The sequence below is a fragment of the Tachysurus vachellii genome, chromosome 24, assembly GCF_030014155.1.
Source record: "Tachysurus vachellii isolate PV-2020 chromosome 24, HZAU_Pvac_v1, whole genome shotgun sequence".
NCBI classification, from domain to species: Eukaryota; Metazoa; Chordata; class Actinopteri; order Siluriformes; family Bagridae; genus Tachysurus; species Tachysurus vachellii.
In genome coordinates this window covers 6,620,264-6,637,955 of record NC_083483.1, presented here as the reverse complement: position 1 = coordinate 6,637,955, position 17,692 = coordinate 6,620,264, and the positions used below count along the sequence as shown (strand labels likewise).

The window sequence follows — 17,692 nt, the reverse complement described above, 5'->3', positions numbered from 1 at the left end:
CCCTAAAAATTAGCATAAAGCTAAAAATTACTGAGCAGTTTTGCCTTCATGACTCATGAAACCGATCGATAAACATGCTAACTCGTGGGTGAAACGTGATAAAGGTCAGATTAGGCATGTGTGGTAAGTTATCGACTAAAGATGACCACGGTAGAGAAAGGTAACTGCTGAACTACTGAAATATACATTTAGGTTCGTTATAAGGTGCTTAAACACACTATACATTGGCCCGGCAACAAAAGAATCTCCTCAATCTGTCGCATTTGTATTCTTATACTCTGTCACTGATTCCTTCATGAAACACAAACACACACACACACACACACACACACACACACACAGAATTGAAGGTGTTAAGTATGTGGGTGTCCCGTTTCGATATGTCATCCTCCCATCTGCTGTCCACAAACACACTTACACCCTCCCATTTGTCACTTTAGTCCTTTACTCAAACTAATCCGGCTTTTCAGCTCAGCACAAAAGGCCCGAATGATGTGTCACCTTGGTAAAACACCAGCTGTCCTTGTACCACCCCTGAGGTGACATGTATTTCACTCCTTAAGAACCCACATAGATAACATTATAAGCAAGACTTGCTTAGCGAGCAACGTTAAAGCAGTCAGTGAAACGTAATGTTCTACAGTATAAATAACATAAACATAAGATACAAAAATCCACTCTGTGCAAAATGTAATAAAAGTATAGATAATGTTTAATTCATTATTGAATCCTATGAGGGGGCACGGTGGCTTAGTGGTTAGCACGTTCGCCTCACACCTCCAGGGTTGGGGGTTCGATTCCCGCCTCTGCCTTGTGTGTGTGGAGTTTGCATGTTCTCCCCGTGCCTCGGGGGTTTCCTCCGGGTACTCCGGTTTCCTCCCCCGGTCCAAAGACATGCATGGTAGGTTAATTGACATCTCTGGAAAATTGTCCGTAGTGTGTGATTGTGTGAGTGAATGAGAGTGTGTGTGCCCTGTGATGGGATGGCACTCCGTCCAGGGTGTATCCTGCCTTGATGCCCGATGACGCCTGAGATAGGCACAGGCTCCCCGTGACCCGAGGTAGTTCGGATAAGCGGTAGAAAATGAATGAATGAATGAATGATTCCTATGAAGACTTTAATAAAATGATTCTTCTTAAAAACGTTACCAGGAAATGTGTCTTTATTATAGCACTTAGAGTAGATAGTACAGTTTCTTATCCATACATGGTGGAGAATAGATTTGTAATTCAGTTCAGTTTTCAGTGGTTTACTGCGTTTAATAATAATAATTCAGTGTTTTTGTGGGAAATATTTTATGTGACAAAGGATTTAGGACATGTGTAAAATGTTAAAATGGGACTAAATCATGATGGGTGTGATGGTTGTGATAAGCTCAAGGCTGATATGTTGTTTGAATTTCTACACGGAGACTACAGGATTCTGACTGTACAATTTTACAAGAGAATAAAAATAAAATCATCAGTCATTGAAAAATAACAAAAAAAAAAACAAGATTCTTTGTTGTGCATACTCATTCACTCTCACTCACTCATTTTCTACCACCAAATATTGTTTTCATTCCAATGCCTTTTACCTAACTTGTGTAGAAATGGTGTAAAATGGGTTGCAAATCCAATCTGTACATTGCATTAAGTTCTTTTTTCACAAATAATAGCAAGTGTCTCTTTTTCAGTCTTCATTTTGCAGCACCTCAGCTCCTCAAAACAACACATCTGATTGCACTCGCACCTAAACACTTGGCTCATCCTGACTGACTAAGCGCTAATGCGCTTAAAGCCACCGCTCAAGGCACTAATGGCGTCTGTGATCTGGCTTTAGTGGCCTGCCGACGTGTCAAACCGCATGCAATTTGAGGTCACATGAAACCTCAGCCAGACACCAAACTCCTGTTTAATTCTCTAGCTTAGTCCCAAAATATCTCTCATTTTGATCTCATGTTGTCAATATCAGTGCCACATACAGAGCTGTCGTGCCATTGCTTCTTACCACATCTAGTGCTATTCATTGCTAGATTCGATCATGGGTAGGTCTCAATGCATGGTACTGAAGGAACCTTCTCTCTTTTCACGATGTACTGCACCAGCTATATAAGGTAGAAATGACAAGGAAAGCTTCTTGAATTGAATTGAACAATAAATAAATAAATAAATAAATGTGACCATAGAGGTGAACTGGCTGAACATCTGATATTGACATTAGTACATTAGCAGGTTTTGGACATTTTCAGCTAGACTGATGAAAAATGGCAGATTAATCTTTTAAGGCAGCTTACTTAATAGCTGGATTATCCTCAAATCCACACTTGTGGATTAGTTGCAGCCCCATTGCCTTAATGACCATCATTAATTAGCATTAAATGTAAGAGCTTTAAATAAAAAAATGAATCATGTCTAAATTTCAGTAAATTGCTGGCCATTTTCACCTGACTTCGATTTCATATCATCCTTGCTACGGTTAATTCTGGGAATAGCGTATCTGATGGGAGGATAATTAATTTAATGTAATACAATTAACCTCACTAAGCTTTTTCACAGAAGCTCTCTCAATCTCTCTCTCTCTCTCTCTCTCTCTCTCTCTCTCTCTCACAATAAATCCTACGTTCCTAAATCAGAGCAGACAGCTTCAGCCCCTTTTCAACTTTTATCTCAAAACCATTTTTGTTCCATCCTCTGTTTATTTTTATTTATTTATTTCTTTTCTAACACAGCACAGCCTCACTAGACCTATGAAAATCCTTGAGGATGTCTGAAAGGATTACAACATGTTGCACTTGAATTTGGATTTCCACAGGATGTTGTAATACAACTGTGGGGATTTGAGTTGATTCAGCCACAAGATCATTAATGAGATCAGACACCGATATGGGCGATGAAGTTGATGGTCAGTCAACGTTCCAGTTCATTCCAAAGGTGTTCAGTGGGGCTGAGGTCAGGGTTCTGTATAGGACACTCAAGTTCTTCTATCTTCATCAGCCTTAGCAAACCATGTTGTTATGAAGCTAGCTTTGTGCACAGGGCATTGTCATGCTGGAACAGGTTTGGACCTTAAGTTCCAGTGAAGGGAAGTAGTAATGCAACAGCATACAAAAGACATTTTATACTATTCTGACTGTCCAGCTTCAAGTCAGGTCAAGAAACTTTTATTGTCATTTCAACCATATACAGCTGACACAGAACAGGGTTTCTCCTGGACCACGGTGCTAGATAAAACAAAATAGAGCTTAGGACTTAAAATAAGTTTAGCCACAGTACATTGTGCACAAGTGTAGGGTTGTTAACAAAGAATGTTCTTGCCAACATACAGTGGTGTGAAAAAGTGTTGGCCCCCTTCCTGTTTTTTTTATTTTTTTGCAGGTTTGTCACACTTTAATGTTTCAGATCATCAAACTAAATTGAAATATTAGTCAGTTATAAGATAACATAAGTACACACAACATGCAGTTTTTAAATAAAAGTTTTTATTATTAAGGGAAAACTAAATCCAAAACCCACATGGCCTTGTGTGAAAAAGTGTTTGCCCCCCTTAAAACATAGCTAAGCTGTGGTTTATCACACCTGAGTTCAATTTCTCTGCACACGCCTAGGCCTGATTACTGCCACACCTGTTCACAATCAAGAAATCACTTAAATAAGACCTGACTGACAAAGTGAGGAAGACCAAAAGATCGTCAAAAGCTACACATAATGCCAAGATCCAAAGAAATTCAGGAACAAATGAGAAAGAAAGTAATTGAGGTGGTGAACCTTCCCAAGAGTGGCCAGCAGACGAATATTAGCACAAGAGCGTAACAATGACTCATCCAAAAACATCCAAAGAACTGCAGGCCTCACTTGCCTCAGTTAAGGTCAGTGTTCATGATTCCACCATGAGAAAGAGTCTGGGCAAAAATTCCAAGACAAAAACTGTTGCTGAGCAAAAAGAATATAAAGGTTTGTCTCAGATTTGTCAGAAAACATCTTGATCCCGAAAAACTCTGTGGACTGATGAGACAAAAGTTTAACTTTTTGGAAGTTGTGTGTCCCATTACATCTGGTGTAAAAGTAACACTGCATTTCAGAAAAAGAACATCATACCAACAGTAAAATATGGTGGTGGTAGTGTGATGGTCTGGGGCTGTTTTGCTGCTTCAGGACCTGGAAGACTTGCTGTGATAAATGGAACCATGAATTCTGTTGTCTTCCAAAAAATCCTGAAGGACAATGTGCAGCCATCTGTTCATGACCTCAAGCTGAAGTGAACTTGGGTTCTGCAGCAGGACAATGATCCAAATCCAGCAAGTTCACCTCTGAATGGCTGAAGAAAAATAAAATGAAGACTTTGGAGTGGCCGAGTCAAAGTCCTGACCTGAATCCTATTGAGATGCTGTGGCATGACCTTAAAAAGATGGTTCATGCTCAATAACCCTCCAATATGTCTGAATTACAACAATTCTACAAAGATGAGTGGAGCAAAATTCCTCCACAGTGCTGTAACACACTCATTGTAAGTTATCACAAAAGCTTGAATGCAGTTCTTGCTGCTAAGGGTGACCCAACCAGTTATTAGGTTTAGGGGCAAACACATTTTCACACAGGGCCATGTAGGTTTGGATTTTGTTTTCCATTAATAATAAAAACCTTCATTTAAAAACTGCATGTTGTGTTTACTTGTTTTATCTCTGATTTATATTTAAATTTGTTTATCTGAAACATTAAAGTGTGACAAACATGTAAAAAATAAAAAATCAGGAAGGGGCCAACACTTTTTTATTTATTTATTTATTTATTTTAAATACCACTATATCCGTGTGTGTGTGCGTGTGTGTTCAGTAACAGTTCAACTTTGTGGCAATCTGGGAAAGAATCAAATATGGGTATGATATTCAGGTATCCACAATTTTGGCTATATTTTATACACTGTATATTTTTCATGCTCCAATGCACCATACATTTGTGAAAATGAAATCATACATTTCATACATGCACCATACATTTGTTTCTGAAATATCTCTCAGTGTAGTGTTTCCATCCATCCATTTTTATACAAAGTTTAACAGTAGACATAAGAAAATCCAGTGGGTACAGTGACTTAGTGGTTAGTAAGCTTGTCTCGCACCTCTGGTGTGCTTCAGCAGTTTCCTCTGTAGGCTGATTGGCATCTATTAAAACATCTGTACTGAGTGCGTGTGATTGTGCCCTGTGTTAGTGTTGTCACCCAGTCCAGGGTGTCTCCCTCCTTGTCCAGTGAGTCCTCTGGGATCAACTGCTCCCTATGATATTGTGTTTAATCATGATACAGAAAATAGAAAACGAATGGATGGAAAATCTAACTTTCCAAAGACTTTACCAGAATTTGTATCTGAGGTGGAAAAACTGACTTGTTTCTAAGAATAAATTAAGATGTGATATTTTCATTTCTATCTATTTAATTATCCACATCCACAAAACGCAAACGGGTTCCCAATCGGACACCGTATGGCGAGCTGGTGACAGGTTGCAGGCAGCACTGAATCTGCTGAACATGTTTAAAACGTGCTGAGGCTTTTTGAAGCAATTGCCCTTAACGGCATCCTGTCGTTATGAGACGTGCGCAGACAATAGAGCTTTACATCTGACAAGTAAAGGAATGTCCAAAGAGTATGGTTCAGTAACTATGTGTGTGTGTGTGTGTGTGGGTGCGTGCGTGTGTGCGTGTGTGTGTGTGCGTGTGTGTGTTAGTTAATTAAAGTCGAACACTCAAGCAGTCTATCTGAATGCCTTGGTTTGCGTTCACTAACCGCATTAAAAGACTCTTTTGTGCTCCGGAAGTTCCGCATGCTTGCCAATTAGCCCCAGTTGTGTCTATTGAACATCCCTAATGTTAAATCAACAACGTCTAAGTCCAGTCGATTTATAAAGCACTGGTTTTGTGTAGTTCACTCCAAACCCTGAAGTTTTAAATCCAAATGTATGCGCTCTATATACCTGTTCTTAAAAAAGTGCTTATTTTCTGTGTATATTGCATTCATAGTCCATTTACTTAGCTTGGATATTTGCCTGTAATTAGACCAAATTAATATAAATGACTGAAGCCAAAGAGACACTGATTAATGTGATGAACAAGATCTGATTGCACGTGGATATTTTATAGGCGTGTTATTCATAAAGAGACAAAACCAAATAGAATAAAATAGGGGCAAATTATAGTGCCATATCTCACTTATGTTAAAAAATGAGCAAAGATTAACGCATAATTCCAGTTTCAGACATATCTTTTGACATGCTCTCAAACGCCGTTGATGGTGCTCTGTGTTTGGATGATAAAAGAAGCAGAACTCAACAATGTCCAGAATTAAGTTAAAGTAACCTGAAGAGGTTGTTCTATTGTGGTTAGTCTTGTCTTATCTGGTTAGTGTCATGTTTACTAAAAGCATAAGAAATAAGGGAGAATTGTAATCCTTGAAGATGGACATGGAAAAAAAAAAACATCTGGGAGGAATTTGTGAATGTATTTGTTTAATTGCTTAATAGGTTATAAACTTTTTTCACAAGAACATTAATTAAATCAGCCAGTCTAATATAATAAGCTTCCGCACTCCCTCCTCTCCATGATGTAGTCTGTCTGAGAATATCTTGTTAAGGGGCTGCGCTTCAGTAATCTAAAGTGTGAGGAGCAACAGGGCGCAACATCTTCACACCTCGCGCTTTACCCCCGTCTGGCAGATGGCTCGGTCACACCTGCCCCACACACACACACACACACACACACACACACACACACACACACACACACACACACACACACACACACACACACACAAGGCGCTAAACCTCTAATTCTGCCAACATACTTAAAACATACTTTTATTTCTGTCCCATCCGTTTGTTGTAATTAAAATGTTCACAAATGTTTTTTCTCAAGCAGGATATCTAAATAATAGTTTGAAATATCAAAGAGGGTGTCAGTTAAGGTTGTTTAAAACGGTTTAAAACTTGGCACTGCTTTAGGATACTTTATAAACACATTTTTGATGTATAACTAAAAATATACCATAATATTAGCTGTGTATATTTTAGACAGGTAAAACTATACATCATAAATCAGCAGCGTTCATTCATTGTTTATGGGTTTAGGTTGTTTTCCCTGCTTATATGTATTTTTTATTTATATGCTAAACATATATATATGTTTAGGCCTAAGTTTAAGCATATAAGTGTAATATGATACTCTTTGGGAATAAAGCCAATCAAATTGGTAATACGAAAGCAAACGGAGCCTAATTTTGGCAATACAATTTGCTATAACATAAGGAGGCTGTTAGTAAAAAAATAAATGGTGCACATTTGTTTGCGCTCCTGAAAGTTTGCACATGACGTCGAATACCTTTTGGTGGATCCGAGCAAGCTCATTGGTCAGTGGGGTACCTCATTAGCATAAACGCAGGGTTTAAACGCAGTCCTTGCGCACACCATCTACACATCGACTGAAACGCAAGGAGTCTCCAGGCGCGTGCACTGAAGCTGTTTTAAATGGTTTGTCACCGTTTTTAAGTATTTACGTACTTTAAATCTTATTCAGAAATGGAGATTACAAAGTTGCTACTAAATTTGAGCTTAGTTGTGATCTTTGCCGTATGGACAGTGAGAGGCACAACAACAAAGTATTACACGTATGAAGAAGACGCACCAGGAACCTTTATCGGAAATCTTTCAATGGATCTGAAGATCGACCTGTCCGAAGACCCACACACGAGCTTTCGGTTCATGCAAGAGGGCAATGCATCACTGATTCGCATGCGAAAGAGCGACGGGCTGCTCACTGTAGGAGAGCGCATTGACCGGGAGAGTTTGTGCAGCTCCTTTACGCAGTGCCTGATCACCGCAGATGTGGTGGTTTTCTCCAAGGAAAAATTCCACCTGATCCACGTCGAGATCCACGTGAGAGACATTAACGACCACGCTCCTGTGTTTCCACGTGACGAGACACGGCTCGAGATTTCAGAGAATGCTGCCCTGGACGCACGCTTTCCCATAGAACTCGCCACCGACCTAGATGTCGGAAACAATTACATTCAAAGTTATCAGATTTTTAACAGTAGTCATTTTGGTATTGAGGTGGGTACAGGTGAAGATGGCAAGAAGTTTGCACAGCTTGTGCTTGCTCAAAAGCTTGACAGGGAGCTTGAAGAGTCTTACACACTTCAAGTTATTGCGGTTGATGGCGGAAGTCCACCAAAGTCTGGATCTGTGACCGTGCGCGTAAAAGTTTTGGACTCTAATGACAACAGTCCACAGTTCGAGCATGATGCGATTAGAGTCGAGCTGCACGAAGACGCACCTGTTGGATTTCTTTTGCTTAGAGTTCAAGCATTCGACCTTGACCATGGCGTAAATGGGGACGTGCGCTACGATTTCGCAGAAGGCGAATCCAACGAAATCAAAAGCACCTTTGATGTTGATCCCGTTAGTGGAGCGGTGGTCTTAAAGTCTTCGGTCGACTTCGAAACGAGAACATTTTATGACCTGCACATAAGAGCGTATGATCTTGGTGCTAATTCGGTTCCGTCGACTTGCACGGTCACCGTCGATATCGTGGACGTAAACGATAACGCACCAGAAGTCACGATTAAGCCGATGGCCTCGAGGAGCGGAGACATGGCGTACATCACAGAGGCCGCGGCGGTGGAAAGTTTCGTTGCGCTCGTGAGCGCCGCGGACAGAGACTCCGGCGCAAATGGCTACGTGCGCGTCAGTTTACACGGACACGCGCACTTCAAACTCCAACAGGCGTACGGAGACAACCTCATGATTGTCACCACGTCTGTTTTGGACCGGGAGAAGATTCCTGAATACAACCTCACTGTCATAGCAGAAGATCTTGGCTCGCCGCCGTTTAAAACTTTCTCCCAGTACACAATCCGAGTGAGTGATGAGAATGATAATGCTCCATCCTTCAGTAAACCCGTCTTTGAAATTTCAGTGATGGAAAACAAAGCACCAGGATCCTACGTGGCTTCTCTGGTAGCTCGTGATCCTGATGAAGGAGCCAATGGCAAGGTAACATACAAGCTTCTCGAAAATGAAGTTGATGGTGTCCCGGCGAGTTCTTTTCTAACTGTAGACCCAGCTTCTGGCACTATCTACACAATGAAGTCTCTGGACTATGAGGATGTGAAGCAGATCGAAGTGGCCATCCAAGCCACAGATGGTGGCTCCCCGTCTCTCTCGAGCACGGCTCTGGTCAAGGTCAGGGTTGTGGATGAGAATGACAATGCACCCTTCTTTGTTCACCCCATGTTTATTAATGGCTCAGCAAACATATCTTTACCAAGCAACGCTCCTGCTGGTTACGTGGCTCTGAAACTCGAGGGTCGTGATAATGATGATGCAATGAACGCAGAGCTTTCCTATACCATAATAGAGGATGAGGCATTCCTGTTTGCTGTAAATGAAAACACAGGTGAAATGGCACTAAAGCATAACCTGGCACTTGGACTTGGAGAAACACTGCATGTCAGAGTGGCAGTAAGCGACCATGGCCGAACACCTCTTGTCCACAAAGCCTCAATACGCTTTGTGGTTTCGGATGCCATGCCCATAGAAGAACAAGTATTGGTGGTTCTTGAGTCAAGTCAGAAACAGAACAAGCCTAAATTTGATGTTTCCTTCATCATCATTGGGCTTTTGGGTGCTGCTTGTGCTGTATTGCTGGTTGCTATTGTGGTCGTTGCACTATCACGCTGGAACTTCCGGAGGAATGTCAGCTCCATCAGTAAAATATCTCGGCAAAACTTTAGACAAACTCAATTACCAACACACAGCATCGACTCGACAGATTCCAGCAGCCTCTCTGGAGGTAGTGTAACAGTTACTGAGCAGATTTCGTCTTCGAGGGATGAATCATCTTTCTCTTATGAAGATGAGCAAAGCAGAGATTCTGACAGTAAGGTAAGTAGTATACTCATGAATAAATGCTATAACTTCCATTTTAATGTATTAAAAAAGAATGAAAAATAGAAACCTTTTTTTTACTTACTGTCAATTTCTTTCCTTAGATATTTCGACCTCTCCTGACTAAAGGTCAGTTTGAGCCCGCTTCCGTTTGGCAAGGAGACAGATACACACTTCATTCGAGGTTTGTTGAATTTATGTTCACATACACTAAAAATGCAACCTTTGGCATGGCTATCACTGCAATTATGTGCATTCGGCTTACATTGTTATTCAATTCACAGTGAAATCGGATCTGTTGATCAGACGAGCATCAAGGACAGTGGTAAAGGAGACAGCGACTCTAACGACAGTGACTCTGACAGCGGACAAGCCAGACAGAAAATTGCTAACATTGGCCAACAGGGAGCTAGCAGTAAGTTGTGCTAAATCCTTTAGTTTATTGATATTCTTAAAACACTGGCTTCAGTTTATCATCTAATTCTTAAGCATTTAATTAGCTGGATTGAGTGTAGTGAGAACAGAAAATGTGTTGGGCAGAGAGTTCACATGATAAGATCTGGAACCTGTTTTTAAATATTATATCTAATATATCTATATAACTAATTTTTATCTTAAGATTTGCACTTAACAATAGCCTGATATTTCTTGAGCAATTCATTTCAAATGTCCTAATGTGAATTATAATCAAATCGCAGGTTCCTTGTACCCTGGACCAATGGATGGAGCTGGAGTATACAGAACCAGAGAGGTTCCGATACACACTCCCAGGTCTTACATGGGCAACAATGCATACACTGTAGCATATCGGACACTGGGCTATGGCCGCCATCCAGCTGCCGAAAACCAAGGACAATCCTTCAGGGGCTACAGTTGTAATACAGTCTTCAACCAAACCAAAGATTACCCACATGCCCCTGTGTTCTACAGGATGGCGACACAATCATCCTTTTACAATCATCATCAGGTGCACAGACAATTAGACAAACAAGCGACATCTCCCCGAGAGCCGATTACAGACATCACCAGCATACCTGTAGCATCTTTTTAAAAAAGTGCTTGAAGCACAAACCTAACATTGTGACACACTGTTTAAAGCTCACGTTGTTTTTCTTCAGTGCTGTAGTATGCTACATATCTGCTTTATATCTGTTCTTTTTTTTGTACCCTATGGTGGTAAGCTCAACATAGTGAATTAGTTCATTTCACATAGAATGTCATATGAGCTTTTTTGTTTATGTAAATATGTGTAAATAGCTGTATGTAAAATATCTCGTATTTATTGACACATCTTGTATAGTTCCAGTGGAATATTGAATAAATTAATGAAATGAATGGGTGGAATACTGGGAGTCTTTTTTCTACTTATGAGTTAAATTCAATAGCTAACTAAAGCTTAATAAAATTCAAGCTAAATAAATAAAATTCAATAGCTAACTCATGCAATTGAATTTGCTATGGTTATTTAATTAAGTAGTGCTGTTTTTGATTTATAATTGTTGATAAACAATAAAGGTTAATAAAAAAAATACATTTTCTTCAAATTTAAATATTATTTGTCACATACATAAACATACACAGTATGCAGGTAAATGCTTGTATGGCTGTGTTACTATCGGAGAGCGTTAATAAGAGTTAAACAAGAGATAAATAAATTGCAGTACAGTTCTGAAGTAAGGATAGATATCTGTAAGGACAGATATAGTGGGGAAAAATAAAATAAATAAAATTAGAAAATTAGTATAGTAAAATGTGAACAAATGATTTATTATTAGGGAGTTCAAGGGAGTTACCTTTTTAGTATCTTTGCTGTCATGTGAATTATTGTTTCAGAAGATATTTTCAGTGTATGTTGGGACTTGAGCTAAGTTTGGATGACTGATGATTTAACAGCGAAACAACTTAGACTTGAATTTCCTAGTCTGAATTCAAAATGGCTCCTCACAACATAAACAAGAGAAATAACGAAGCATTTATTTAATTCCAAACAAGAAAAGTTCACTGTTTTGAGGAGGTACATCAAACATATCAGTAAGAACAGCTGTCTAGATTGTTATTAATTTAAGACAAACACAGAAGGATTCATTGTTTTCCACTTTGTGGCCTGAATTCACAGAAATATAGAGTCTTTTTTTTAACAGACATTAGTAAGTGCCCTGTACTCCATACAGCTCACATCATAACGGTTGGTTTTTGACCAAATCCTTTTTATTTTATTCAATGCAATCCAATTTTATTTGTATAGCGCTTTTAACAATGGACATTGTCTCAAAGCAGATCTACTTAACATAAGAAATATAGTGCAAAAGGTTTATTATACAAAGATTAACATTATATAAAAATTCAAGATTAATATTAGATATATTTAAATGTGTTTGTATTTATCCCTAATGAACAAGTCTGATGCGACTAAGGTGACTGTGGGAAGAAAAAACTCCATTAGATGGAAAAAGAAGAAACCTTGAAAGGAACCTAATCAAAAGTGAACCTCATCTTCATTTGGGTGACACTGCAGGGTGTGATTATAAACTGTTATAAACACCAGAGAATGTTAGTATGAATATTGTCCTCGGGTCTACCTCGGGTCACGGGGAGCCTGTGCCTATCTCAGGCGTCATCGGGCATCAAGGTAGGATACACCCTGGACGGAGTGCCAACCCATCGTAGTGCACACACACACTCTCATACTACAGACAATTTTCCAGAGATGCCAATCAACCTACCATGCATGTCTTTGGACTGGGGAGGAAACTGGAGTACCCGGAGGAAACCCCCGAGGCACGGGGAGAACATGCAAACTCCACACACACGAGGCGGAGGCGGGAATCGAACCCCCAACCCTGGAGGTGTGAGGCGAACGTGCTAACCACTAAGCCACCGTTCCCCCCTTATATGTGTGTGTGTGCGTGCGTGTGTGCGTGTGTGCGTGTGCGTGTGCGTGTGCGTGTGCGTGTGTGTGTGTGTGTGTGTGTGTGTGTGTGTGTGTATTAGATATTTAGGTATTAGATATTTAGAAAAGACACAAATGAGCAAAGTTGCTTGATTGCAGCCACCACACACCGGCTACAACCCACAAAACCACAGAACCAATGAACGTGTGAAAGGAGAATATTGTTCCTGACTTCATTTCCCACAATGCATTTCTAACGCGGAAGCGCTTTTGTGTTAATAAACAAGACCCCAGTGTCTTTTAAAAGAAAACGAAACCTTTACCCTTAATACTCTTATTTTTCGTATAGAGACGAGTTTGACGGGTTTTTATAACCATACAGAAATGGTTCACGAAGATTTGTTTTCACGTCTTAACGAAGTTGGATATAAGAACTGGTTAAAAGCAGGTTTTTGCCTCCTGAAAGTTAAAGATGGATTGTGCGGATTTGCAGACAGCGAAATGCGGTGTTTTCACAACGCAATCGTTAATAACAACATTGTCTTAAAAGGACAGATTTGCAGAAGCAACTGTAAACCATGGGGAAATCAGGTACTGGTTTATTATTATTATTATTATTATTATTATTATTCATTCATTCATCTTCTACCGCTTATCCGAACTACCTCGGGTCACGGGGAGCCTGTGTCTATCTCAGGCGTCATTGGGCATCAAGGCAGGATACACCCTGGACGGAGTGTCAACCCATCTCAGGGCACACACACACTCTCATTCACTCACACAATCACACACTAGGGACAATTTTCCAGAGATGCCAATCAACCTACCATGCATGTCTTTGGACCGGGGGAGGAAACCGGAGTACCCGGAGGAAACCCCCGAGGCACGGGGAGAACATGCAAACTCCACACACACAAGGTGGAGGCGGGAATCGAACCCCCAACCCTGGAGGCGTGAGGCGAACGTGCTAACCACTAAGCCACCGTGCCCCCCTATTATTATTATTATTATTATTATTATTATTATTATTATTATCCATCCATCCATCCATCCATCCATCCATCTTCTACCGCTTATCCGGGGCCGGGTCGCGGGGGCAGCAGGTCTGAGCAGGGACACCCAGACTTCCCTCTCCCTAGACACTTCCTCCAGCTCCTCCGGGGGAATACTGAGGCGTTCCCAGGCCAGCCGAGAGACATAGTCCCTCCAATAATAATAATAATAATAATAATAATAATAATAATGCCTGTTACACCATGTAGAAATGAACAGAATTACAAAAATATCTGTTTTATATTAATTATTAATTCACAGTTAGTAAAACTCACTAATTTTGTTAAAGCAGTAAATACTGGTGGAGCTCCAAATAGGATTAATATAGTAATTATTAATTTAAACAACTTCTGTCTTTTTGTGCTATTCTTTCCAGTTTGAATCTGCTTGTCCTCTCTGTACTGAGTGGAGAATGGAAATATTGAAACACCACACTAAACCATTTGCTATTATCAACTGGGGAAATTGCAGACCCTGGCTTTGGCCGACTCAACACTGGGAACTGGCAAAGGTGGGTTGCAGTAAAGTGTGTGAAGTGGTTGTGTATTGTTGTAGATCTTGAGCGAGTATTATAGAAGTCTCAAAGATCATTGTAAGATGACGTTCAGGTCCGTGTTGTCAGTGACCCACATTCTTGTTTTCACATCTCTGTATGTCACTGCAAACTCCCTTTGCTTCACAGATTACTTGACTGTGATGATAATCTTGAATTGGTTGAATTTAAAGGCAGTGCCTCTATTTCAGCATTCCAGCATTCTTTATCTCAGTTCTCTCTCTGTCTCTCTCTGTCTCTCTCTGTCTCTATCTGTCTCTATCTGTCTCTCTCTCTCTCTCTCTCTCTCTGTCTCTCTCTCTCTCTCCCTCTGTCTCTATCTGTCTTTATCTCTCTCTCTGTCTCTCTCTCTCTGTCTCTATCTGTCTCTATCTGTCTCTCTCTCTCTCTCTGTCTCTCTCTCTCTGTCTCTGTCTGTCTCTCTCTGTCTCTCTCTCTCTCTCTATCTGTCTCTCTCTCTCTCTCTTCTCTCTCTCTGTCTCTCTCTGTCTTTATCTCTCCCTCTCTCTCTCTCTCTCTCTCTCTCTCTCTCTCTCTCTCTCTCTGTCTCTCTCTCTCTCTCCCTCTGTCTCTATCTGTCTTTATCTCTCTCTCTGTCTCTCTCTCTCTCTCTCTCTCTCTCTCTCTCTCTCTCTCTCTCTATCTGTCTCTCTCTGTCTCTCTCTCTCTCTCTCTCTATCTGTCTCTCTCTCTGTCTCTCTCTCTCTCTTCTCTCTCTCTGTCTCTCTCTGTCTTTATCTCTCCCTCTCCCTCTCTCTCTCTCTCTCTCTCTCTCTCTCTCTCTCTCTCTCTCTATCTGTCTCTCTCTCTCTCTCTATCTCTGTTTGTCTGTCTAAATCTGCTTTCTTAATTACAGTCCATCAGTTTCTCTTGTAACTCTGCCTGCTTATTAAAAAGGAATGAAAAGAGGAAAAAAAAAAACACTAAAGAAGGCCATCAGTTTGGCAGAAATGACCCAGTATCACTTTGCGTGTTAAACAAAGTGGCTCCTCTTATCACGTTCAACAGCTCAGGTCATTTGGATTTGAATATGTTTAATAGCTGTTCTTACATTGTGTAGGCTTTCATGCCACGTGGGCTGGCAGATTTATCCAGAGCAGACCAATGTGATGCAGCCGCACTGCTTAACCTTCTCCACTTTTGTGACCATTTCAGCTTTATCAATCCGACCATCGTAACTCAGGTAAAACAGTGTTGTACACATCTCTTTATGCTTGACGCACACTTGTGTGTTCACACAGATAAGAATGAGCAAAGTCACATTACATGTATTTTCTTTATAGGATAATAAAACATTCTGAAGTAAAAGTCTGTATTTATAACGATGACGTTATTGATGACTTCAGATTACATTGAGTTTATTTGTTTGTAGTGAAGACGTGCGAACACATTTTGTCCATTTGGCCGATGTACATGTGATGTCCATCTGTTCCCCACAGGTCATCCGTTGTAGGAATGAGTTAATGCACTCGTGTGAGATGCAGGTCTCAAATGAGTGGATGGCACACTTTCAGAAGAGCCTGGAGCAGTTGTTACTAACTTTACGCCATGTCCCTGAAGTGGCTGCAGCAGGTCAACAGATCCAGGAGGTATAAGACAAAACAACACTACATAAAAGTGTGGTTTTAATGCATGTAATATCTGCCTAGTAACATTACTATTTCAAGACATTGTACATTGTAACGTGGTGCACTTGGTGTTATAGTATAGTAATGAACATGTGATATCAGGTGATGGTACAGTATAAATGATTAAGCAAATAGTATTTTGTTTATTTTGATAGTTACAATAATTAACTTTTTTCCCAGAGACAAAAAATGGAATTCGCACCTATTTTGGTCCAAAGTCCAGAATCAGCAGTGTATTTTTTTGTCATCTCACATTTTACAGTGGTGATTAATGGCTCATATGAAAGTAGACACTCGAGGCTTTAAGACTCCTTGGTTGGCTGAAACAGTTATGGCTCTGGGTTGTATTGTGGCTGAGTCTGTGATCTGACCCCAACTTATGTGAAGAAAAGAATTTCACTGTTCTATTGTAACCGTCACACGTGCCTGTAACTCTGACTCCACGTCATAGATGTGAAGTATATGTGACAAAATAAAGGCTAGTTCTGCATCTCTGCTGGTTCTGCTGGCATATGATGCATGATTAAATGACTTTATTGTGGCAAAAATGACAGTTATTTGCATTAAACGTCTTTCAGAATTTCAATCTTATACTGATCAGAGGGTCGGACTGACTTGGTCGGAGGGCCAGAATTGTCCCATATTGTCGTATATGATCTAAAGGCAAAATTTTACACGATGTGACAAATATGCTGTTATTCTGGAATACAAATGCTAAATATAACAAGGTCAGGAGTATAAATAATTAGGTAACTGTTATTTTTGTTTTTTTTAGATGTTTTCTGTTGATCTGTCATTGCACATCCCAGGGGTCGACAGTGTGGATGGAGCCACAGTGGAAGGAGTATTGATTGAATCCATCAGCCAGTGTGAAACGGAATTGCTTAGGGAATCTCTGAAAGACCTATTAAACAACAGTGAACTCGAGGGAAATGCCATACCTCTGGTAACTTCTGATCATTATAACAATTAGAGACAGTGACTTACAATTCTGTAACCATCTGTTTGTCAACAAACTATAATAAAACTATAGTATAAAGCTTTCTGCTGTTTTGTTTATATAAATTCTATATTCTTGATAGGTTTTTGCTGAAAAAATGTTTTATTCTTGTTGGGAAATTTAATTAAACTATCTGATCCTCATGGCTTTTTGTTTAGGAGAAACTCCAGAGCATCCATAGATTCCTGAGCAGCCACAAGGATCTCAAAGAGGAGTTCAGTACAGAACTTCAGAGCATTTGCCTCCTGGAGGCACAACAGCTGCAAGGAGCAAACACTGCTGCTGATGAAGGCTGATGCAGAAAGATGACTGCGCTACAGAGACAGCAGAAGAAAAACAACAAATATTATTATTATTATATAGGGTCAGGGGTCAATACTTGTAAATGGAAATTCTATTTTGATTCTTATACTAAATTTCAATCAGGTAATTAATTCAGGTTTTTCATAAGCTGGGCATTCTATGCATTTTGCAACAGTACACATGACATTGGTTTATGGTTTAAGGTACTTTTCATAGATTTTAGTAGTATGCAACTGTGTGCAAGTTACAACCAATAAATTGTTATGAACTGGAAAGAGATCAACATTCGCACGTGCCATATGTTTACATAACTACTGATAAAATACGAAAGAAGACATAAAAACACAAGAATT

The 17,692-nt window shown here is 40.0% G+C and overlaps 2 protein-coding genes across 2 annotated transcripts; both read left to right on the top strand.

Moving 5' to 3' along the window:
* Positions 1-7,458: 7,458 nt before the first annotated feature.
* On the top strand, positions 7,459-11,082 carry LOC132839435 (protocadherin-8-like). Its single transcript, XM_060860402.1, has 4 exons — positions 7,459-9,909; positions 10,017-10,096; positions 10,197-10,327; positions 10,611-11,082. The coding sequence occupies exons 1-4, from the start codon at positions 7,543-7,545 to the stop codon at positions 10,961-10,963; spliced, it is 2,931 nt and encodes a 976-aa protein (XP_060716385.1). The 5' UTR covers positions 7,459-7,542; the 3' UTR covers positions 10,964-11,082.
* A 1,988-nt stretch (positions 11,083-13,070) lies between these two features.
* Positions 13,071-17,618, top strand: LOC132839777 (uncharacterized protein CXorf38-like). The gene is made up of 6 exons (XM_060860935.1): positions 13,071-13,393; positions 14,232-14,366; positions 15,469-15,591; positions 15,848-15,997; positions 16,812-16,982; positions 17,195-17,618. Exons 1-6 carry the CDS (start codon positions 13,187-13,189, stop codon positions 17,330-17,332), a joined length of 924 nt encoding a protein of 307 aa, XP_060716918.1. The 5' UTR covers positions 13,071-13,186; the 3' UTR covers positions 17,333-17,618.
* The last annotated feature ends 74 nt before the right edge of the window (positions 17,619-17,692 follow it).